We start from the raw sequence: 22,367 nt of genomic DNA, 5'->3' as shown, positions 1-22,367 counted from the left end.
TGATAAGAAATCTCCTCCATGCTTCACCGCCCTCGTGCCGCATCCACATGTGAAGGGGAGAAACCTGGGGGATACTTTTTAGCTGTCTTCCTGTGCTGTCTCATTAAACCTGCCCCACCGACAGCAGCTTGCGTCGCATGCGTCCGGCCACAGCCCATCCCCTCCATTCACCCCAATGCAACGCCATTGTGTGTATGCAAGAATTTTATTAAGACCATTTAGTCTTGAGTCCCTTTCACAGGCACGCTGGAATCCTGAGCATGTGGAACCCAGTCTACCTGGAACTATGAAATAGAGGGAGATAGAAGAGAAGCATAAAACTCACTAAAGTATTTAAACTTTACCACGTGGACCAGTTTTTCTATGATTCTGTTTATCTAACGTGACAGCAGTTTAATCTGTTCACCAGTTCAACATCAGAATTTGCCACACGCTGCTGTTTCTGATGTTTGTGACTCACATCTAAAGGTCTGCAGAGTCTCCAAACAAATTATCAAGACACTCCCCAAATCCAGATGTTTCCTGCTTTGTTTCCAAACAAAATCCCTAACTGTCGCAGTGGCACACACACACACACACACACACACACACACACACACACGCACGCACGCATGCACGCACACAGGCACACACGCACGCACGCACGCACACACACACACACACACACACACACACACACACACACACACACACACACACACACACACACACAGACAAATGCTCAAAGTTGGCTGAGGAGCCCAGGGCATCTGGGACTTGGATTAGAAGCCATGACAGGGAGATGGAGGAGGGATTACTCTGCCTGCCTCATTTAAGCTTTCCTGCCTTAGTTTGTTTGTAGGAGTGAAAAAGGAGAACAGAATTTACAAAGAAGAATGTTTGGGCTGAACGTCTGCTCCGTTATTGAAACATAACAAATGGGGAAAAAAACAAAGTGAAGTTGAGAAACAGCATGATTCAAACTGTTCCATGTCAGAGAAACATCACCTCCTTCCAAATCCATAGTTTGATGATGAGATGTGATGCAACCAAAAAAGTGGAGGAAAGTTTTTTGTTTTACACCAAAGAGGAGAGTACAGTGAAAATGTGATTGGAATAATCTTTACAGTAAAGTGTACTAAAGTAAATCATCAGTGTAACAATAAAACCTGTTATTATTGTTTTACATGCTATTATATGAGTAATATATTTAGCATTCCCCCGGTTTGATTTGGATTAATAAAGACTTTTGTTATCAGACAGTTTCAGTGTTTAACCAAGAGCCAGAAATCTTGTTTGCTAATGAAAAATATGAACGTTTATATGTGCAAATTCCCTTTAGGCTGCTTTTCTAAATTATTTTGTGAATAATAATGAAACTAGAATGGAGCTGTTTGAATAAGGCTGCTAGTCAACACTTAATTACTTTCCAGTATGGTGGATTAATGCCAAGGCCGTATTTCCACAGGGCACGAGTGGCTGAGGATGTTACTTTTTAATAACCATCATCAGTGCCATAATGCACATTATTGGGCAGAACAGCTTCAAGACATGTGACAGATGCCAGAATAAACTGGAGCTTTGGGCCACGCTGGGACAATGTCACTATCACATTTAGTAAAACCACATCGCTGTAAGTAACTTATAAGTTTAGAGTTACTCTACACCTTTTTCGCTGTTGGTTTTGAAGCTAACATTGTACATGTATAATATATACTATATAATTACTAGCCAACCACTGAATCACTTTCATTACCATAAATGCCCAAAAATGCAATAATTCTACACTCAAACAACACAGTACAGTATACAGTACTGACTGAACGTACTGTAGGATGCTTCCAGGCTCATTTTAAAATGAGTCTGTGACACTTTTTAAGGACTGCTGTCATTTGGTCATCTGCTCTGGGTTGAAGCTTTTCTGACTAAGCACTCTCATTACAAACAGTTGTAAAAAAAACGCCCACAGCTAAAATGTTTGTGGTGAAGGACTCAGGAAGGATCCTTTATTGCCTTTCTTATTTTTCCCGTGATTAAAGGGTGTGTGTGTGTGTGTGTGTGTGTGTGTGTGTGTGTGTGTGTGTGTGTGTGTGTGTGTGTGTGTGTGTGTGTGTGTGTGTGTGTGTGTGTGTGTGTGTGTGACCGCAGCTACATTACCATCTGCTCTTCCCCTGGTCATTAAAGCAAACCGGACTTTCACTGCAGTGGATTTAAAAGAGGCACATTTCTGGGTCCGTGTTTCTGTTTTGAGGAGTCCACGTAAATGCATGGTGCTGCAGCGAAATACTTCATAGGCTCATTGACACCCCAGATTCAGTGAATTCGACACCAAAGAAAACTATGGATCTTCACCTGATGAATAATGAAATCAGAAAAAGATATTGATGCCTTTGCAGAGTTCACTGAGGCTGTGATGTTTTTTCCAGCTTGGTGAAGTTCTGGCAGATTGGAAGTTTGCTGAAGAAGTGAGGGCGTGCTGAATATTTAGTGACATACAGCAGCAATAGGGGAAAAGCTTCATAGTTCATTTGTTATATTCTGTTATCATTTATTCCAAAGACACACCTGGTACAATGTCAGTGAGTCTTCAAAGACACTGTCCTTTATGAGCTGTGGTTCAGTTTTAGGCCTGTAGCTCTCTGACCAGGTTCCTGATAGAAGTGAACATGTTTCTCTCATGTTAGATTCTCATCATTGCCTCAGATTCCTTCTTCTTACAGTACTTCCAGTTCAGGTTCTTGCTGTAGACACCCTCTCTACTCTGTTCTCATGATAGCGCTCAGAGATCAGATATGGCTCATGTCACTCTGAATTGTTCTCTACTGTTGTTCTCTTGACTTTTTTCTGTTCACTCAACTCAACTTGGCTTGACTGGACCTGAGCCTGGTTAAATCGGGATTTTCCTTTCCACTGTTGCCTGGTGCTTCTCAAGTAGAATTTGTTCGCTTTTATTTATAGTTTTATAGTTCAACCACAAAGTGCCTTGGAATGACTTTTTTTGTTAATTGGTGCAGTACAAATAAACTGAACTGAATAGAATTGTTACATGCTGAAGCACTGTGTTTATTAATACTTTAAATTATAACTTCTAATAATGTTAATATTTTCATTTGAAGCTAGAGGTTCCAGATTTTTTAGAATTTTTAGAAAACTAGAGCCCACTGGAAAAAATTGTCTCCATCAACTGTTGCATAGCCCCACAAACTGAGCCTGTGCCCTGCAACTGAAAATGTGTCCTTTAGAGTAATGTCCCCTGCTCGAAGATGTAAAAAAATACATTTCAGTGTTTTATGTGAGGCTTTTTTCTGGTAAGTCATACCACAACCTGCCAAGAAAAATCTCCATGCGATGAGCTCCAGAGAGAAATGATGCAATCAGCCTGTTTCAGTCAGCGCAGCAATAACTGAAAGTTGTGCTTTACAGGAAGTGGTGCAAACATTACATTATAAATATTCAATACTTTTATTTTGACAAGAATCTGAAGATGTATGGGAACATCAACAGGTAGATTTTCGAGGGTTTTTGGCAGGGGAAGTCATTTTCATTCACATATACCTAAAACCTAATTTCACCAAAGAGGTGTGTGTAAAATTACAACATGAACTTGTTCAGTCCATTGGCAAACTATCTTTGGAGTAAATGATCTTGTAAATTCTAGGAATGAGGTGGTGAGAAAAACCCAAATGCTCACTTTCTCACCATAAATCATCATCTTAGGGTTTTATTGCTCTGCTTCACTTGACCAGTTCATGAGGTGGTTCTCTTTTAGTGTCGTCTTCACACTCTATGGGTCACAGGGGCACTTGGATCAATAATATATTTCATGCCTTTCTGTGTGACTGCAGAGCTGAAGAAGGACCACTCAGAAAGATGTTGTCTTCTCACAAACGAAAAAATGAAGCCATCTTTGCCTTCTGGTCCCCTTGTTCTTTGTCTTTGACCTATGACATTTGATTTAAAAGCCAGTCATCGTCCTTGTATGTCACATGTTTACTTGTTTTTCCTCCTTGTGTGAATTACCCACATTATTTCCTGCAGTACGTCAAAATTAAGAGCAAGAGCAGATTACACACAGTGTGTGATACTATACACTACAATATACTGTATAGGATTACAGATGCTTCTCTAAGGGGTTCTGGTGTAAACTGGGTCACAGATCACAGACCTAGATACTTTAAAGAGTTTTGTTAGAGTTGTTATTTTGAGATTTAAGCTTTTGATATTTCCATGCCCACCACAGATGCTTGACTTTACCCATCAGAAGCTGAATATACTTTACCAATAATAAACTTGAGCAATGTGTACTGTAACATCATTTAATACAGACGTACTTAAGGAGCTTTATTCAGCACCCACCAACCTCTGTTGTGTTCAGTTCAGATGAGTGTTTTTAAAGAAAGAAATGAAAATTTGAATAAATGCCCACAGTACATTTATTTGGATATTATATAATTAGGCAAAAAAACATGAACTCAACCCAGTATTATAAGCAAGGCGAAGAGAGCATATTCCTGAATGGGAAAAACACATTAGCAATCATCTCCTTTCTTTTACTTTTCATGTACTTATAAAACAGCCAATCGTGTTCAGTTTTTACCATGACTTACTGATCACTGTAGAGAAAACATTTAGTTTAAGAAATTGGGAAAGTAAAAATTGGAGTGAGTGTGGGTTGGATCAGTGTCTGGTGGTAGACTGACCTGATGTTTAGGCTGAAAGTAGTCTAAAATATTCATAATGTGGATCTTTAAAAGTGTAATGCTAAGTAAATTGATAATAGTGAAGCCTGCAGCATTGGCAGATAGAACATAGAATTAGATCAGCTGTAAAAGATCAACTGTGATTTACAGAATCACATCACTGGCTGGGTGTGGAGGAGGGCTTCTTCCTCACCAGCCTCCTCACTCCCTGTCTTGGTTGAGAAGGTTGAGCTTCAGCCGGAGCCCCAGCCGGAGCCGTGCCAGCAGCCTGATTCACGTTGGCTCCACCAGCACGGCCAGCTTTCATCTCGTCTATGAAGGACTCAATGGCGGTAAACTTCTCAGTCAGGTCACCCAGGTGAGACTTGAGGGCATTAAACTCTTTGTAGAGGTCGTCTAAAGCCTCAGACAGCGGCTGGATTCTGCACAGAAACACAAAGAGCAGTCACAGCGGGTCACCTGCGGTCTGGATCCAGAGCCCAGTTGTCTGGTCTTTGAATGTTAGGTTCAAGACAACACCATGGAAAAAAAGGTTCTTATGTAATCACAGAGCTGTAATGAGATGTGGTCCCCTAAACCATGGTGAGCTGCAGAACACACCAGACATCCTTCTGGAAAAATCTTTTGTTTTTTTCACACGGCGTAACAGCATGATACTATTTTAACTTTTAAAACCGAGCTTCAGTTTCATTTTCTTATGATACCATTGGCCACAGAGTGTCGCGCTGCAGACATTATTCCCAGCCTAAAGCATAAACCAGATTCCTGTGGTGACTCTCTGCACCCACACTCTTCATTGTCAATCATGTGGAATATTCTGCTCATTCAAAACACCGGACAACAAAGAAATATGCGTTATCGTTTGCGATAAAGTTGTAGAGGTCTCTTTAATGATTTACTCGGAAAGAAGCCACGACACACGGCTGCCGTCTTCACCACAGTGTGTTCTCCTCACATTCCTTTTCCCCATAATGTCTTTATACATTTCATGCAGAGAAGCCAACAAGCAATCTAAGTCTAATATAATGACTTTTGTTTTTGAAATAAACAATGTTTTCCACATGTTTTGTGTTGCTAAAATTGTAGTTATTAAATCATCACTAGTTTAACACACTGTAGCTTTGAACACCCAATATGTATAAAAGCTGTTCCTAAAATAAGCCACAGGTTTTGTGTCATGAATGCCGTAATAGAGTTTTTATTAGGTATAAAAACATCTTTATTAGATTGAAGTCATGGTTACGAAAAAATCATTGCTTTCAGGAGAAAGCGCATTAATCAACAGCGAGTGAGAAACCTGCATTAACATTCTATGTTACCATGACATCCTATTTTTGTCCATGAATGTATCACAGTAAACTGTTTGCAGTTGAACCTATGGGGAGCTGTATTATAGTTTAGCCAAATAATGCAAGCTGCTTTCTAAAGTCTAAAGCCTCTGTCACAGTCAAAGTCTGCACTGTGTTCTCTCCCTTCATACCTGGCATAGTCAGGCAGCAGAGACTGGTGATCATTCTGCAGGAGTCCTCTCATCTGGTTCAGGATGTCAAACCTCCAGTTGTCCAGAACCTGAGTCAGGTTGGCAACACCACGCATGCTCACCCTCTCAGCTAGGGCAGAAACAGTACATTTTAATATTGCATACAAAGTAATTTAGCTCACTGTTTACTGATCGATTACCAATGATTATACTGAAGCCCTGAAGGGCACAATGCAGGCTCACACTCCAAAAGTCCTATAAAACCTCAGAATCACATTAGGAGAAAACTATTTTTTTCAGTTTGGCAAGACTTAAGTTTTAACACTCAGATTTGATTCATACATTCTCCTACTAATCAATACATGAAAGGTTTAAAAAAGTGATCACATCAGCGCATCAGGCAGACATGCATTCCAGTGTGATCTTTCACCTCTAGCACTGACATCATCATGATGAGCCCTGAACTTGACCTTTGACCCAGAATAAACAGAGACTAATCTGGGTGCTCACAGCCATCCTTGTAGTTCCACTCATCTGTGGATGCAGACGTCGGGCGCCGCTTCTGAGCCAGCACCGTTACTGTGGCAACGGCCAGTAACAGCAGCAGCAGCACACTCAGTTTGGACGACATGATCAGCACCTCAGGGTGAAGAGTCTGGTAATGACATTAATAATGACATATTTGAACCTCAATGTTGCTTTCTTTCACATTCTTTAAGGCAATAATGGGGAATGAGAAGATCAAGAAATGACCCCTAGTGCGTCGGTATCTCCTTTCCTGATATTTTACTGATATTTTCTGAGGTCTAGGTGTCAGTCTTTCCTTTAGTCTAAATATTGTTCATTACAGCCTGAGCCATGCTGCAGGGATTGTTCTTTTTCTTCGTAAAGCTTTGTAGGTTTTTTTTTTACTACTGTGCCTATCAATCCAAATGAAGTAAATTAAAAAGAAATCCAACTTTTCGTAGTACAAACTTTCATGTCTTTCAGGCATGTCAGAGGGTAGAACAGAGACAGAGGCCTGGGGGATAAACTCTCAGCTCAGCAGTCAGCTCACATTAGGGAATGAGCCCAGGCTCCAGTCAAGGAGCTGATGCACCAAGCTAAACCAACAGAATAAGGATAGAAAATGAGGAGAGCTGCCGGGACACGCACAGCACAAACTGCTGTGTCTCCGCAACTTCACGTTTGTACCAGTAATACACCTAAACCCAATCAGCACACCTACACTAATATAAAAGCTCCTATCCAGTTACTTTACAATACAATCGGCTGACAAACAGATTATTCAGTAGTGGAACATCTCAACATCTCAAACCTGGTTGGAAGTTAGCTACTGTGGGAGATGTTTATATTTTTATTTATCTAGTGGCAATGTTGGAACTGAATGAAAACTCCACAGTTTAGAACAAATAGAGTAAATTAGAGCAATAATTAATTTCAACATAGAAATGAGATCCTTGTAAAGTGTCATTTTTACATTTTACATACTACATTATTTGTCAGTTACTTTAGGCTCTCAGAATACAGTGCTGAAGATTTGATGTGTACACGTGGACAGTGTCAGCAAATGACGACTTAGCTTCTCACAAAGAATTTTGTTTTTAACAAACTACACATATGTGCCTTATGTCCGTCCAGGTATTTACAGCCACAGCTTGTATGTAAGAGCTTAAGTGGGTGTGCATACAGTATATTTTTGAAGCGGCAATATTTGGTCCGTTTTAACAGCATCCATTCTTTGCAAACTGAAAATTAGGAACTGAGAATAGTCATTAAAGTGAAATGGCAAATACCTTCATTCAAGATTGAAAATGCGTAGTATGAAATGCAGACACACATGCATTGCTTACAAAGCAATCAACTGCAAAATTTTAAGTATCTATGTATCTATTGTGTTTTTTTTCCAGTTTGATTTCTTAAGCAGTTATGTTCTGATTAGAATAAAACACATACATTTTTAAGTCAAGAATAAATAGATAAAGTAAGAACTTACTTTTGATATGATGAGCAGAACTAATAAGAGTTAGATAATACTACACTTACTTAATTTTAAATCCACAATGAATATGCTGGTTGATAGGCTGATGTATTAATAAATCCTGTTGTTTGCACATACATGCACCCATGAATTAGAATTGTTTACCTGTAGTTTTGCAGCTCCTCTATTGCAAAGCTTCTTAGTAATCTAAAAAGAAGGCAGTGACAGGCTCACAGAAACTGCAAAAAAGACACACTCCCCTGCTCCACACAAGCATGCATCCACATGCATATACACAAAACCTCACACATTCATTTTCAAGCGCACAATCACAGTGCCAGACACACAGACCCCAAACACACACAGAGACAAATGTGCAAGCTCACACACTCATCTACTCTTTTTCCCATCATTACGAAGGCACGGTGGTCAGCACATTGTGGTTTAGGTTTAAGGCACAGCTCCAGCTCCAGAAAACTGGTTGGTTTGTTTTGACTACTGTGTGTGTGTGTGTGTGTGTGTGTGTGTGTGTGTGTGTGTGTGTGTGTGTGTGTGTGTGTGTGTGTGTGTGTGTGTGTGTGTGTGTGTGTGTGTGTCCTTTGGATGCATGTACATACTGGAACTTTCAACTATGAGATCACTGATGTGTGAAAGAAAGAAAGAAAGAAAGAAAGAAAGAAAGAAAGAAAGAAAGAAAGAAAGAAAGAAAGAAAGAAAGAAAGAAAGAAAGAAAGAAAGAAAGAAAGAAAGAAAGAAAGAAAGAAAGAAAGAAAGAAAGAAAGAAAGAAAGAAAGATTAATATTATTAGTCATATATTAGTCATAATTATCTTTTGACTATCTATTACCTCTTGAGTATACGTTTCAGTAAGAAATACTTAAATGCATTGGTGTTTTGCCTATACAACAAATACTAATTTTATGCTTTTTTTCCTTCGGATGAAGCTTTCAGCATAGTTTCAATGGATAAATAAAGATTGACACAAAAAATCTGTTTAGTCACGTGGATGAATGCTCTCAGATAATTGGTCGATATGGTGGCCAGTCGAAATGTCTGTCTGGTTGCTAAGTAACATTTCGTGTGCGCTATGTGTACTATGTAGAAGCCAAGATGGTTAAATGCTAAATGCAGAAATTTTACCCATAGTTTTAATGCGTTGATGTTGCTCGTCCGAAGTCATGACAGCTATAAAAGACGGAGAGTACACTGCTACAATCTACAGACTGGTGAGCATATTCGTGTTTTATTTTAGGTTAACGTTAGCTGTTTAGCTAACAACCGCTAGCTACGAGATAGCGTCGACAGACAGTTGAAGTTAATTGAAAACTTAAATTCCTTCGACTTATTTTTACTTGGTAAGCAGCATACAGACTAGATGACACGTCACCGGGATAATGATGGGCTGCGTGAGATGAACCAGTAAATGGCTTTTGCAAGACTTTTGCAATATTTATTTAAGTAGGATAACAGAACCATAATCATGTAAAAATGAAATAATTGGTTGATACATACATCGCAGTTAATTGCTAGTTGTCACCTGTGTTTTAGATTAAAGAGGGCCAGTATGTCGAGGCAATTCACATCCTAAGTGGTCAACTTCAAAAACACACGAAGGTAAGTGTAAGATGGTATTACAGATAATGAGACAAAACGTTTATTTGATAATACTACTAATTATTGTTGTTTTTTAATTATTAATATTCTTCGTGTGGCTATTGGGGACCTCCTCCAGCTAGGCTCCAATACCCCACAAACGTGCAATGATAAAGCGGTTCATATAACCGATGGATTGATAGATTGATTCAGAGGGAAAAAATGATGAGCTGTTAATTGTTCTGTCACTCTCTAATCTTATCAAAATGTCAAATCAAAATTGTTGATATAATAATATTTAGTTTCCTTTGTATTTTAATAATAATTTTTACCCTCTTAAATCCATCAGTGTTGTTCTTATTCATTATTTTGTTCAAATGCTTGGTTTTTGAAGTATGTTGAGTTTGAAATGAAAGGCATCAAATGGAGCTTTTAAAAACTGCAAATTGTGACTACAGTTTAAATTTTGTCTTTCCATCTGATTGTATCAGTCCAGGGCAGCACTCTCTCTTCTGGGTTACTGCTATTATCACATACAAGACTTTACCAGTGCGGCAGAATGTTACGAGCAACTCACACAGCTGCATCCAGAGGTGGAGGAATACAAGGTGTACTATGCCCAGTCCCTGTACAAAGCTGGTGCTTATCCTGAGGCCACAAAGGCCTCATTTGTACTGGACAACCCCAGCAGTCACACTAAGGTACAAGCTCACATTTTGCTTAAAATCAGCGAAAACCATCTTTTCCTCTTTTCCGCTTCTCCATTTAGTTTTATTGCATTGTGTAATGATGTGTTCCATCACTGCCTTTCTCAGCAGTTTAAGAATGCTGTTATCTTATTTACATTGAAGTGTTTAATTCTGCCCCCCCCCCCCCCCCCCCCCCACCCCCCATATGTTACACGTTTGGCATCACCTGAGGCACCTAGGGAATACACACTTTAAACAATGCATATGGACCATAAATGTTCAGCAGATAAAATAATGCAAGCACACAACAATGTGTGTAGTTCAGGGGTTCAAGAGGGATATTATTAACATTGTCACAATAATAATAATAACATATGTTAATGTTTTATATACTGCAAGTCAATAATATATGACAGTTTTCTGTTTGTAACTGAAAATATTCTTACCTTTTTCACTGGAATAATACCAACAATTGACTTGGCACCTTTCTTTTCTGTGCTACAGATGGTCAAGTTGCAAGCCTGTATCAAATATTGTGAGGAAGATTACTCCGCTGCCAAGGTTACAAATTATATTGTGTATTTTCTGCTTGGTGACAGTTTTGAATTTCATCTATCTGCAGCCAAACAGACATTTATTTATTACTAATTACACCTGTGTGTGTGTGTGTGTGTGTGTGTGTGTGTGTGTGTGTGTGTGTGTGTGTGTGTGTGTGTGTGTGTGTGTGTGTGTGTGTGTGTGTGTGTGTGTGTGTGTGTGTGTGTGTGTGTGTGTGTGTGTGGAACAGTCGCTGTTAGAGCAGCTGCCCCAGGATGATCCAGACTATGTGTACAATATGGGCTGCTTATTGTACCAGGATTCAAAGTATGAGGAAGCCTGCAAGAAGTTCATGTCCACCATGCAGTTGTTGGGATATGTGCCAGGTAGCTTTGCAAAGAGACATGAGCATAGCTCCAGTTACACCAACCCTTGCTGCACAATTCTGCAACACTTAACATTAACATTAACATTTTATATCATCATTACACACTGACAAAATTAATAAAAAAAGAAAGCCTTTATTGGTCATTATCACCTCTTACAATGTAACAACAAAATTGGTATTTTGCATTTAACCCTTTCCCTGGGATGGGGCTATACAAGCTGCCCAGGGAGCTAGTGCAAAGTGTCTTGAACCTTTGACCTCCTGCTTCAGGCCAATGCTTTACCCACTGAGCTACCATGAATGTTGCTAATGACGCTCTGTGGAGTCATAGCAGATTCGTAGCAACTTCGGGCCTTGTAAGACAACACAGTTAACATCGTAACTAAAACCGTTGGAGTTTAGCTGATGACTGGTTTTGAAGTCACAGTTATATACAGCATTTATCGCCATTGTTCTCCACTTCCCTCTCAGCATTATCCTACAACATCGCGCTATGCCACTACAGCCTAAAGAACTACGCTCAGGCCATCAAACATATTGAAGAGATTATAGAACGAGGCATCAGGGAACATCCAGGTAAAACCACACCTGCCATCAACTATTCTAAATGGATCAGTCAGTGTTGATCTAATTACAGTTTTTTAACCTTTATTTTCTGTGCTGAAGAGTTGAGTGTTGGGATGACGACGGAGGGCATCGATGTTCACAGCGTAGGCAACACACTGGTGCTGCATCAGACAGCCCTTGTTGAAGCGTTCAACCTCAAAGCTGCTATTGAATACCAGCTGAAGAACTGTAAGAATCATACACCTGTGTCACCTAAAATGTAATGTAATTTACGTCATTTCATATTAGATTAGCAGAGATTGCTCTCTCTTTATAAAATACTTATAGCGAACCATGATGGCAAGCCAGACAGTAGTGCAAGAAGGTAACTTACATTTTGTAATTGACTCAACTGAGATAATTAATGATAACGATAAATTGTATAAAACAAGACCTCCATAACCATCTCTTAATGACATTAGACTGTCTGATAAAACTGATAAAAAAAGTTTAGGTCTACTAGGGGAAAAAGAAATGACTTTCTCCCTCATCTTCAAAAGCACAGATGTAATCCCTCCTTTTTTTAACCCACTGACACATCATGCGAGCAAAGCTTTGAAGAATAAGCTTGTCAAAGAAAAAGCTGGCAAAGTAGATGAAGCCTATGTTAAACATCTGCTCTGTCAAAAGGACAGGGGGCTGTATCACCTGTGAGACAGGACAGGAGAGCTTTAGAGATCTACAGGTAAAAAGAGCTTGGGGGCGGGGTCATGTTAGCCTAGTGGTTATGGGAACCAAAGAAGTTCTTTCTAAATAGTTCTCACTCTCTTTATATGTTGTATTTTTGTTTGAAAAGGCGTGTTTCACAAAATTTTAAGTAATGGTATGGTTTTGGTGAGAAGCGTTAAACAGAAACATAACTTTTCTTTGTTTACAACTTCATATTTACCATTTAGTGTTGATCATTGAGTCTTTTCATAATATTCTTCCAGCCTATTTATTTTGTCTCCCTACAAAAGAATTCATGTTTAGAAACTGGTACCAAAAAATGCTCTTTCTTCTGTTTTTTTCCATGTGGATTCTTGTAGTAAAAGCTGCACAGGAGGCTTTGACAGACATGCCCCCAAGATCAGAGGAGGTAATTATCATGTCCTACACCTACAGTACTGTGTGTGTAGGTGGAGGATTCGCTACACCCTTAGCGTTTGGTGATGATTCTGTTATAACATGAATTAAACCTGCCTAGACCTGTTTTCCTGACAGCTTGGTGTTAAGAATTAATAGATTATTAAAATCCAAACACAGATGTGAAGGCTTACATGAAAGTTAGGATGATGGTTTGTTCATCATGAAACTGCTTTATTTAAATTATGTACAATCTGTCACCACAGAGTGAGTGAGCAAGGTGTACTACAAGTGCCCCCTAGTGGAACCTTATAGTCATTGCACATAGTTGAACGTATTTTCATTTGCAATGTTTTTTTAATACACACACTTTTGTGTACACACACTGTTTATGATACATGAGATTTTTTTATAATTTGTGTTTGATCCTCTGTAACATGTACATCTAATACCCTAGCCAATAATTGTGCAAATATGTTAAACACGTTATTTTGACAAATGCATTTCTTCTCAGGAACTGGACCCAGTGACACTCCACAACCAGGCCTTAGTAAACATGGACACAAAACCATCTGAGGGTTTTGAGAAGCTTGCCTTCCTGCTGCAGCAGCCCTCATTTCCCCCCGTCACCTTCGGAAACCTGCTGCTGCTGTACTGCAAACATGAGGTACTGTACACAGCAGGCCAGTCTCTATTGATACCTTACTCTGTGAGTGCTTGAGGACCACTGTGGATCAGGTTGTTACCGGGGCTAAACAAGCTGCTGTCACTGCAGTATCATCTATCTGTTATAGCATAATGTAACATAATTTATGTGAAGGAGTTCCCATTTCCAAAGAGGTTGTTAGATGTGGTTTTATATACAAATTGCCAAATATAAACTTAAGGGGCTTCAAATATGAAATTCATATCTGAAAAAAGTGAGTGCTTGATAGAACTATGTCAGCATTTTCCACCATGCTGTTTCCCAGTGATTTTCTACACAGGGTGTAACAATATTTTTAGAAAGATTTAGGCTCATGGTGTGAGTGTTAGTAAAGAAGGCTAAAAGCTGCAGAAGGGTGTTGGTTTTCATTAAAATGGTCTTAACGTCTCTGCTGGGTTCATTCTCTCTCAGTACTTTGACCTGGCAGCTGACGTCCTGGCAGAAAACGCCCATCTCACTTACAAGTTCCTTTCCCCGGTAAGTTTCCCGCTGAGTATTTATTTTAAAATTTGCATTAATGATACCGCGGACTAAAAGAGCAATGCTCGTTTTCCTTTTTCTTTTTACTTTCTTTTCCTTAATTCCCCAAACATAAAATATTTATCTGCTTGGTAATTATGCACTGTAAACCTTTTCTGTCTTTTCTAGTATATGTATGAGTTTCTTGATGCTTTGTTGACCTGCCAGACAGCACCAGAGGAGGTACAGTTATAAAACCTTACACATTAAAGCTGCATTATTTACTGGAACAACTCGCTTAGGAAAACTCTTTAACTAGGTTCCCTTTTTTCCTAGGCTTTTAGGAAATTTGAGGAGATGAACGGCAAACTAACCGAGCCACTTCGCAAGCTGTCCAAACAGGTACTTATTACATTATCAACATCCAGTGACATTTGCAACTTTATTTTAATCTACTCTATTATTAAGATTCTACCTTAATTATATTTTCTTTGATTTTATCCTAATTAGTATGTATCTTATCATTTCTTAATCATATAATGCGTTCCTCTAAGGTGCAGGAGGCGAGGCTAGCTCGAGACGATGAAGCACAGAAAAAAGCCCTGCAGGACTATGACCTGATGCAAGAAAAGTAAAGACACCTCACACAACCTACCTACTGTATACAGTTTTAAATCATACACCGTTGATGAATGCATGTATAATAGTGGATTTACCTTGCTCTATACATCTCACGTTTTTTTGATGTACCATAAAGTAAATTTAAATGTACTGTAACACTTTTTTTCTTGTTTGCCTGATTGTTCTATGTCAGGTACATTGTAGTTGTAATGGCTCAGGCCAAGATTTACTGGAACCGGGAAAACTTCCCGATGGTAGAGAAGATTTTCCGCAAGTCTGTGGAGTTCTGTAATGAGGACGATACCTGGAAGTTGAACGTGGCCCATGTTCTGTTCATGCAGAACAAATACAAGGAGGCCATCGGATTCTATGAACCCATCGTCAAGAAGCACTATGATAATGTAAGTGTTTCAAGCTGGTGATATTCATAAATAAAAATAATGTTGTAAGGGAGATTGTAGTTCACCCACCACTCAGTCTGAGCTGAGAACTAAACATTTACAGTTTGCCTCTCTGTTCAGGTGGAGCAATGTAGCATTCAGGAGTGTCCCTGCAAGTGTAAACCCTCGGTAAAAACTAGCCAGAATGTTTTGCTCTTCTGCGTTTTCTTTACATCTGTTTCTGCCTTTGCTGTGTTGTGGTGTTTTATTTTGTTGGTTTGTTTGTTGTGGTGCTTCTAACACTTCTGATGTGACATATGATAAACTTGCTTGAAAGTTGTGGAGTGCTACCCCTCCATTACAGAAAAGGCACACGGAAACTTCTTGGGAACTGTATTGAAGACAGTCATTTATGTTCTGTTCAAACCTTTTTATTACTTAAGGCTTCTCTACCTTTTTTCGGTAGGGAATTACAACATCCAAAATGTCAACATTTTCATTCTCTACACTGATTTTAATTATAAATAAGGGAAATCCTCTAATTGAATTAGCATTAAGGAACCAAATGAAAGTTTTACGGAATACTGGTGGCCACAGCTGGTGTTAGTCTGAGCAGAGAAAGTCTTAAAGGCCATTGTCCTAACTCATAATGCACTCCACAGTAAACAAAAATGTTTGTTTGTGTGCCCTTCTCTACATATAGATCCTGAACGTTAGTGCTGTGGTTCTGGCCAACCTTTGTGTATCCTACATCATGACCAGCCAGAATGAAGAGGTATAATCAGTATTAGAAACTGTTTTACATAATGAACTTTATGCTCTACATCAAATATAAATTGCTTGCTTTGTTTTGCTTTTTAAAAAACATATGAGTCTGCCCTGTCGTATCTGTTTCCTCTGCGTGTTTAACAGGCTGAAGAGTTGATGAAGAAGATTGAGAAAGAAGAGGAGCAGATCTCGTACGACGACCCTGATAAGAAAGTCTTCCACCTCTGCATTGTTAACCTGGTTATTGGGTGAGTTCTAGCTTCAGCTGGAGGGCCTACTTTGTGTAGCTGGAGACTTGTAATAACATTTTAATTTGATATTCTTAACATAATATGATGCTACAGTAGGACAGGCTCACGAGACGTCTAACCAAGAATGTCAAGATATAGTTTTTTGTCTCAGCCAGCATAGATTGTTTTTGTATGAGATAAGTCTTTTAATCTACCAGCCCTGTTTCATACATGTTCTTGATCTTTCTCAAGGACACTGTACTGCGCCAAAGGGAACTACGACTTCGGCATCTCTCGTGTGATCAAAAGTCTGGAGCCATACAATAAGAAGGTCAGCCATCTTGTGCTCTGATAATTATCTGAAAAAGATTTTTTGTTTTGTGTAGTCTATTGTCAGTTTTGTTTAGTCTAATGTCAACAGGCAGTATAACAATTCTTAAACCAGACATTCACAGTACCGATATGTACAGGACATCTTAAGCAAAAGTACAATAAAGTTTTTAAAGTTTATAACATTATAAAAATCAAGAATGACCCCCCTCCCCCCTGCATTTCTGTGGTCATGGTTAAGCTGGTCTTTTTGGACCTTTTAGCCTTGTCTTGACTCTTTGCAGCTGAGTCCACTAAGGTCCAGCTAAGAACATAAATTGTCATTTTGGGTGCACAAAGTTGCAGCCGAGAGGATCTGGAATGTGGGACCTTGTGACACAAATAGACACCTGAGTCACCACAATCTCACTGCAATATGTTCTGTAAAATTAGGCTATAATTTTCTCAACTCTGATTGATTATGTTTAGCAAAACATAACATAAAATAACAGCACAACAATAACAGAACAGTAGGATTTTTGATACTGATGCGAAAAGCCAAACATAAGCAATATCAAGGGCAAAAGCATTCTGTTTGTATCTGCAACTACAAACTGGTCATTGTAGTTTGGTATAATTTATAATAAGTGTCTGTGTGTGCGTGTGTGTGTGCAGCTGGGGACAGACACGTGGTTCTACGCCAAGCGTTGTTTTCTTTCTCTGTTGGAGAACATGTCAAAACACATGGTCATGCTGAGGGACGCAGTGGTGCAGGAGTGTATTCAATTCCTGGAGCACTGTGAGGGTGAGCAGCAGTCACACACATTTGTGTAGTTCAAATATTTAATTTTTAACAGCCAACACATAAGGATGCCTGAGCCATGATGGAGTCTTAGGTTTTCTTTTACTAGTGGTAATAATTGTAACCAAATTATATAATATACATATAATGTTTTTATACTGTAGATATTTGATCTTATAATCATAACATTAACATCTGGTTATTTCCTCATTCCCCCCTAAAGTTTACGGTAAAGAGGTGCCAGCCATCATTGAGCAACCTCTGGAGGAGATCCGCATTCACATTGGCAAGAACACAGTCACCTACGAGGCTCGACTACTCAAAGCACTGTTCTACGAGGTCATTGGCTGGAACAAGTGACATCACGCAGGTGTCACTGAAGAATATTTTAGACTGTTGTAGATTATTTATCTTTGGCCATTTGCTAAGGTGTTCATCTCCCGAAACACACAGTATGTTGGTACTGAAACACACACTCTGGTCAGACTCAGGTCTGCTCTTTAGCATTATGTTTTTATTTCTGTCTTCCTTTAGACAGTTTTTGGACTTTTGCCAGCACACCCACACACCCAACCCAAAGCTTGTATTATTAAATAGAGCTTAGTTAGGGAGGTATTGGCTGAAAGATATGATCCCAGATTGTCTTACATAATCAGCTTGTTCTGTTTTCAAATTATAAGTACACAGCACAAATATGAACATATGATTTATTATTAATATTACTCAATTACAGATGGGGCCGATAATCATACTCAGTTTTTTTTAAACCTTTTTGCTCTGCTACGTCGTACATGCATTCATAGTTCAGAATTGTAGTAGATTGTTGTTGGCTCAATGTACAGCTGCCTTAATATTTACATTTAGAAGACAATATGTTTCTAAAAATAATTATGACTTATAATAAAGACTATTATTTTTCTGTTTAAACACCCATACTGAATTGACAGATGTTAAACAATAATTAAAGATGCTCCAAATAAGGGTTCGAATATCCAGTATCAAGGTCAAGAACAGTGTAGCAGACAAGGTTGTGTAGAGGACACAACTCAGTGAAGGTTACGTTTATTTGCCAACCAAAGGAATGAATGAATGGAAATGTTCCTGTCAGCATACCGTGTGTATGTTTAGGTAAATGCTCAGGCTCTGAATGACCTTGACAGATAAATGATCTGCTTTACTTTGGAGCCCCAGAGGCCAGAGCTGCTTCAGAGCCAAACAACACTGCTTGTCTGGCCCTTAACTGCAAACGACAGCACCTAAAGTCCATGTGAAGCTGCACAGGGGCATGAAGTGTCTCAGCCATCTGTCTGAAGATCAGATCGTTCCTTTATTGCTAGAACAAATAAATAATAATTATGAAACTGATTACTTCTATACATATGAGCATCACTGCTTCCAAAGGGCGTCTAATTTAGTATTTCCAACACAAAATAAAACATTGTGATAGTCGCCTAAAATCCAAGATGATCAATAGCCCAGTTTCATTTTATATTATCATTTTGATAATCTTAAGACCACATTCATAAAGCAACATATTGTGTCTCCAGCCATGAAGAACATCTGTATGTTTTGAATGAATCCCTAACTTTTGCAGCTGGCTGCAGAGGAGCAGAAGGAACAGCAGACTTCAGGATAGTGGCCTCTTGGTTATGTCTTGTTCTGTCAGGTAGTAATTCAGGTATCCTCCCAGCGCACCAACAGCCACTGCTGTCATGTGACTGGAACAACCATCTGTAACGCAAAGGACAGTCCACCCTGTGCTAAGCTCCTTCCAGCGAAAACATCAGTTACTGTATATAAAAATGTGTTGTTTGCTCTGCTTTGTATTTTCATACTTTATGGGTCTGTTACTAATCATTGAGAGAAACCAACCTTGTCTTCTCTATCTCTTGTGGAACATCACATAAACTGACCTGAAAGTATCTTTTCCCTCCTCTTCACTCTTCTGTGAGGCTGCAGCTGTTCCAGCAGTTCATCTCCAATGATCTGAGAGACGATGCTCCCTGAGCAAAAAATAAAATGAAATAAAATGAAAATAAACGCCACACAAGCATGAGTGCTTTCTTTTTTAATGATGTGTTTTTGGAACTAATTTATGCATAAATATAAAAGACAAGAATGTGATACAACTTTTGATCTCAACAGAGATTTTTGGCTTCGTTGCTATAATTTGCTTCAGTAAAGATTGTGAGAGTGAAAAGTCTGTAGAAGCAGCTCAGCACAAGGGGAGGTCATTTTTACATGTACAGTAACAGTGATTCAACTTAGGGTGAATCAGAGTCATCAGTCTATAGAAGACAATGTATTTTACATATTTATATGAATTATCAAACACTCACTGTCTCTCCCAAAGCAGCCAGCTTCTTCATCCTGCAGCCTTAGGATGTGCTGCAGCCAATCAGCTTTGTAGAAGTCAGAGAAACCAGTCAAGCCACAAATCAGGACTGTCAACAAGAGCAGAAGAAAACTTTCTGAACTATTCTGCTGAAATTCCCACTGCACTGCATACGTACCATACCATGTCTACATTAAACCTTACAAGCTTTATCTGGATGACATCACAGTTGATTGGAAATCTTCTATTAACATATACTATATTTTTGCTAATTTTTTTAAAGCATGAAGCTGTCAGAACTAAATCTACCCACTGTTTTCAATGAAGATATCGACTGTCTGATCAGTTAGGCCGTCTTTGATGATGTCCTGGTTGGTCTTCATCATGTTGGAGCAGAAGATTCTCTGGTAGTTTTGTTCAGTCATGTTGGCTCTGGAAGCTCGTGTGTCACCTTTGAGCAGGTTGGTGCAGCCTCTCTAAAGGGAAACAAAAACTAGACAGATTCTGACCACGACTTTATTGTGTTACCCTGTTTCATTCCCATCTGGCCACAGTCAAGTTTACTCTGTAGACGTCTAAATGATGGTTTACACTGAAGGTCAAATCAGTTAATACACAAAAGCTATGTGTCCTTTATCTGTGGTCACAGTTGTGGTTTGATTTATGCTCAGGCAAGCATCTCACCATTTTTCCAATCATGAAGTACAGAAGCTGGTGGGACAGAGAGTAGTGTGGACAACCAAAACGAGTCATAGTGTCTCGACAGGGCTTGGTCACAATACATGGCGTCCCGTTCATTTTCCTGCTCGGATACATACAAACAAATACTGTATGTCTGCCACTGATACTGTTTTATTTATGCAGAGTGCAGTTTGGTGTTACTGTTCTCATTGTGTGTTCGTACCAGGTTCCCAGTAGCAGGGTTAGACATTTGTCACTGAGCTGCTCGTCGTAACACTCTGTGGTCATGGTGGAGGAATAAACCAGACTGGGATCTGTGGAGCTCCACTCCTGAGGAATCAACCAAAAGCTCCAGGAAAGCAGAGGCTCAAACTCTGCAAAAGACGTACACGTTAAAAGTGGACAGTGGATAAAAAGATCAATGTAAAGACACCTGAATGGACTATATTTTAGTAATATTAACTCTCTGTGGGTAAAGCCTCTGTTCTTCAACCTTTCATTAACAACATCCCATGGTCAAACTGAGTTATTAGTTTGGTTCATTTATGTATCAGCAGTATAGTCCTATGGAAATAGGTTTTTAATACAGCTATAAAACAACAGCTATAGAATTTGCAATAGAACATACATTTTATTTGAAATACTAGAAGGTGAGCTGTGTCTGCGCTGTAAATCTCACCCCTGTAGTATTTGGGGTCATTTTGCTGCAGGGCAGTAACAGCCTTGTTGAAGCTTTGGTCGAGACGTCTGACCAACGTGACGGCGGAGGTTCTCTGAGCCCAGCTGACCGGGTCTGTGTGAGGCCATGTTCGGACCGCTTCCTTAAGTTCAGCTGAAACAGAAAACAATAAGGAAGATCAGAACCAGTGAGCTAAAAGCACGTAACTTATAAAGATGAATGTTATTAGTTCACGTTAGTAGGAAAATGAAAAATGGCTTCAGCTGAATAACACCTAAAAGCCAACTGAAGAACTGTTGACCTTGGTTTAGAGATAGAAGTGATGGAACAGGTATGTAGTACTAAGCAATATGAAAATGTAATAGTACTCAAAATAAAGTATGTGTCTTAGATTTAAGGGCCTATTAACATAAATGTGCGTGGGATACAAAGTAGCCTGTGTCAAATATTTAACTGAATAAAACTAAAGCAAGCATACTAATGAATAGAATCAGCTGTGTTATAAACAGATGTGATTTGTGGTGGAATGAAAAATAATATTCACAGATCCAGTAAGTAATATTTGATTTCAGTCCACACTGACTTTAGCAAATAAAGCAAGTGCTGTAAATATTGCTGTTTGTTCAGTATTTGTCCGGCAGATTTTTTTAAAAACCTAAATGATATTAATGATGTTAAGTACCACTGTCTCCAGTGTATTTGTTTTAAACTGTGACTGACTTTAATAGACCCCACCCAGATGTCTCATGCAGCTGAAAGGACTCCTCGCACTCGATCCGCAGCTGCAGCCTGTTCATAGCGCAGGAGTCGTTTACCCACCCTGCATCATGAGGAATCCGACCACCCCGTCCAGGTTGATGTGCTCATGCTGCTGCTCCAGGAAAGATGCTCCCCTGGAGAGGCTTCCCAGGATGTCATCGATTACCTCGGCCTGAGCTCCGGACACTGCGGCAAACAGAGCCAGCACCGCGGCCAGGTGGAGCCTCGCTGTCCGCATGTTCTCACACGGATAGATCCAGTCCGGACGCTTCGGAACAGTTCTCCCCGACGGGGGCTGAGCGGAGCAGAGGAGGGAGGATGGTCTGATTCCTGCAACGGGAGCAAAGTAGGGAGGCTGGTTGAGTAAAATGCAATGACGTCAGAGGGGCTATTATAAAAGCCAAAGTTATGGAACTTGAAGGAAAACTGTGTTGTAGGTACAGTACCTACGGTACCGGTAGCTTCACAAACCCTTTAATTAGCTTTACGTGTTTACGCCTACATCTTCTACCTTCTACAAACTATAGGGAAACGATAGCCCATTAAATTAAATATTATATTTACATATACAATATTATTAATATAATATTTAATAATCAGAACAAATATGTAATTAATAA

The 22,367-nt window shown here is 39.4% G+C and overlaps 3 protein-coding genes across 5 annotated transcripts; 1 reads left to right on the top strand and 2 right to left on the bottom strand.

Annotated features, from left to right (window-relative positions):
* Positions 1–4,394: 4,394 nt before the first annotated feature.
* Positions 4,395–8,500, bottom strand: si:ch211-76l23.4 (uncharacterized). The gene is made up of 4 exons (XM_041071964.2): positions 8,306–8,500; positions 6,670–6,814; positions 6,160–6,289; positions 4,395–5,101 (listed from the first exon to the last, which is right to left on the bottom strand). Exons 2-4 carry the CDS (start codon positions 6,788–6,790, stop codon positions 4,837–4,839), a joined length of 516 nt encoding a protein of 171 aa, XP_040927898.1. The 5' UTR covers positions 6,791–6,814; positions 8,306–8,500; the 3' UTR covers positions 4,395–4,836.
* Positions 8,501–9,177: 677 nt separating this feature from the next.
* Positions 9,178–17,831, top strand: ift70 (intraflagellar transport 70). Of its 2 annotated transcripts, XM_029159187.3 has the most exons (20): positions 9,178–9,366; positions 9,689–9,754; positions 10,225–10,434; positions 10,927–10,983; positions 11,210–11,345; positions 11,819–11,923; positions 12,014–12,142; positions 12,982–13,031; positions 13,533–13,685; positions 14,136–14,201; positions 14,373–14,426; positions 14,520–14,585; positions 14,738–14,814; positions 14,998–15,205; positions 15,326–15,373; positions 15,888–15,959; positions 16,097–16,200; positions 16,435–16,513; positions 17,167–17,296; positions 17,517–17,831. In XM_029159187.3, the coding sequence occupies exons 1-20, from the start codon at positions 9,319–9,321 to the stop codon at positions 17,651–17,653; spliced, it is 1,995 nt and encodes a 664-aa protein (XP_029015020.1). In that variant the 5' UTR covers positions 9,178–9,318; the 3' UTR covers positions 17,654–17,831. The 2 variants fall into 2 exon arrangements, with proteins under 2 accessions (XP_029015020.1, XP_029015021.1); XM_029159188.3 differs by lacking the exon at positions 15,326–15,373 and having other exon boundaries at positions 9,179–9,366.
* Positions 17,832–18,601: 770 nt separating this feature from the next.
* On the bottom strand, positions 18,602–22,304 carry c8h16orf89 (chromosome 8 C16orf89 homolog). 2 transcript variants are annotated; one of them, XM_055510866.1, is made up of 8 exons: positions 21,808–22,304; positions 20,989–21,141; positions 20,533–20,683; positions 20,313–20,430; positions 19,942–20,104; positions 19,633–19,695; positions 19,207–19,296; positions 18,602–19,024 (listed from the first exon to the last, which is right to left on the bottom strand). In XM_055510866.1, exons 1-8 carry the CDS (start codon positions 21,983–21,985, stop codon positions 18,921–18,923), a joined length of 1,020 nt encoding a protein of 339 aa, XP_055366841.1. In that variant the 5' UTR covers positions 21,986–22,304; the 3' UTR covers positions 18,602–18,920. The 2 variants fall into 2 exon arrangements, with proteins under 2 accessions (XP_055366841.1, XP_029015023.1); XM_029159190.3 differs by having other exon boundaries at positions 19,633–19,737; positions 21,808–22,288.
* Positions 22,305–22,367: the final 63 nt, after the last annotated feature.

Source organism: Betta splendens, chromosome 8 (assembly GCF_900634795.4).
Source record: "Betta splendens chromosome 8, fBetSpl5.4, whole genome shotgun sequence".
Classification (NCBI taxonomy): Eukaryota; Metazoa; Chordata; class Actinopteri; order Anabantiformes; family Osphronemidae; genus Betta; species Betta splendens.
The sequence above is the reverse complement of the archived record's forward strand: the minus strand, read 5'-3'. Positions and strand labels throughout refer to the sequence as shown.

Coding starts and splice junctions, on each gene's coding strand:
- c8h16orf89 (XM_029159190.3), bottom strand. CDS start 21,985: ATGCGGACAGCGAGGCTCCACCTGGCCGCGGTGCTGGCTCTGTTTGCC. Junction 20,431..20,532: donor ACCCTGCTACTGGGAACCTG/GTACGAACACAC, acceptor GTATCCGAGCAG/GAAAATGAACGGGACGCCAT. Junction 19,297..19,632: donor TGGCTGCTTTGGGAGAGACA/GTGAGTGTTTGA, acceptor TTTTTTGCTCAG/GGAGCATCGTCTCTCAGATC.
- si:ch211-76l23.4 (XM_041071964.2), bottom strand. CDS start 6,790: ATGTCGTCCAAACTGAGTGTGCTGCTGCTGCTGTTACTGGCCGTTGCC. Junction 6,290..6,669: donor GTGGAACTACAAGGATGGCT/GTGAGCACCCAG, acceptor TTTCTGCCCTAG/CTGAGAGGGTGAGCATGCGT. Junction 5,102..6,159: donor CTGCTGCCTGACTATGCCAG/GTATGAAGGGAG, acceptor GTTTCTGTGCAG/AATCCAGCCGCTGTCTGAGG.
- ift70 (XM_029159187.3), top strand. CDS start 9,319: ATGACAGCTATAAAAGACGGAGAGTACACTGCTACAATCTACAGACTG. Junction 13,032..13,532: donor TGCCCCCAAGATCAGAGGAG/GTAATTATCATG, acceptor ATTTCTTCTCAG/GAACTGGACCCAGTGACACT. Junction 14,427..14,519: donor GCCAGACAGCACCAGAGGAG/GTACAGTTATAA, acceptor CTTTTTTCCTAG/GCTTTTAGGAAATTTGAGGA.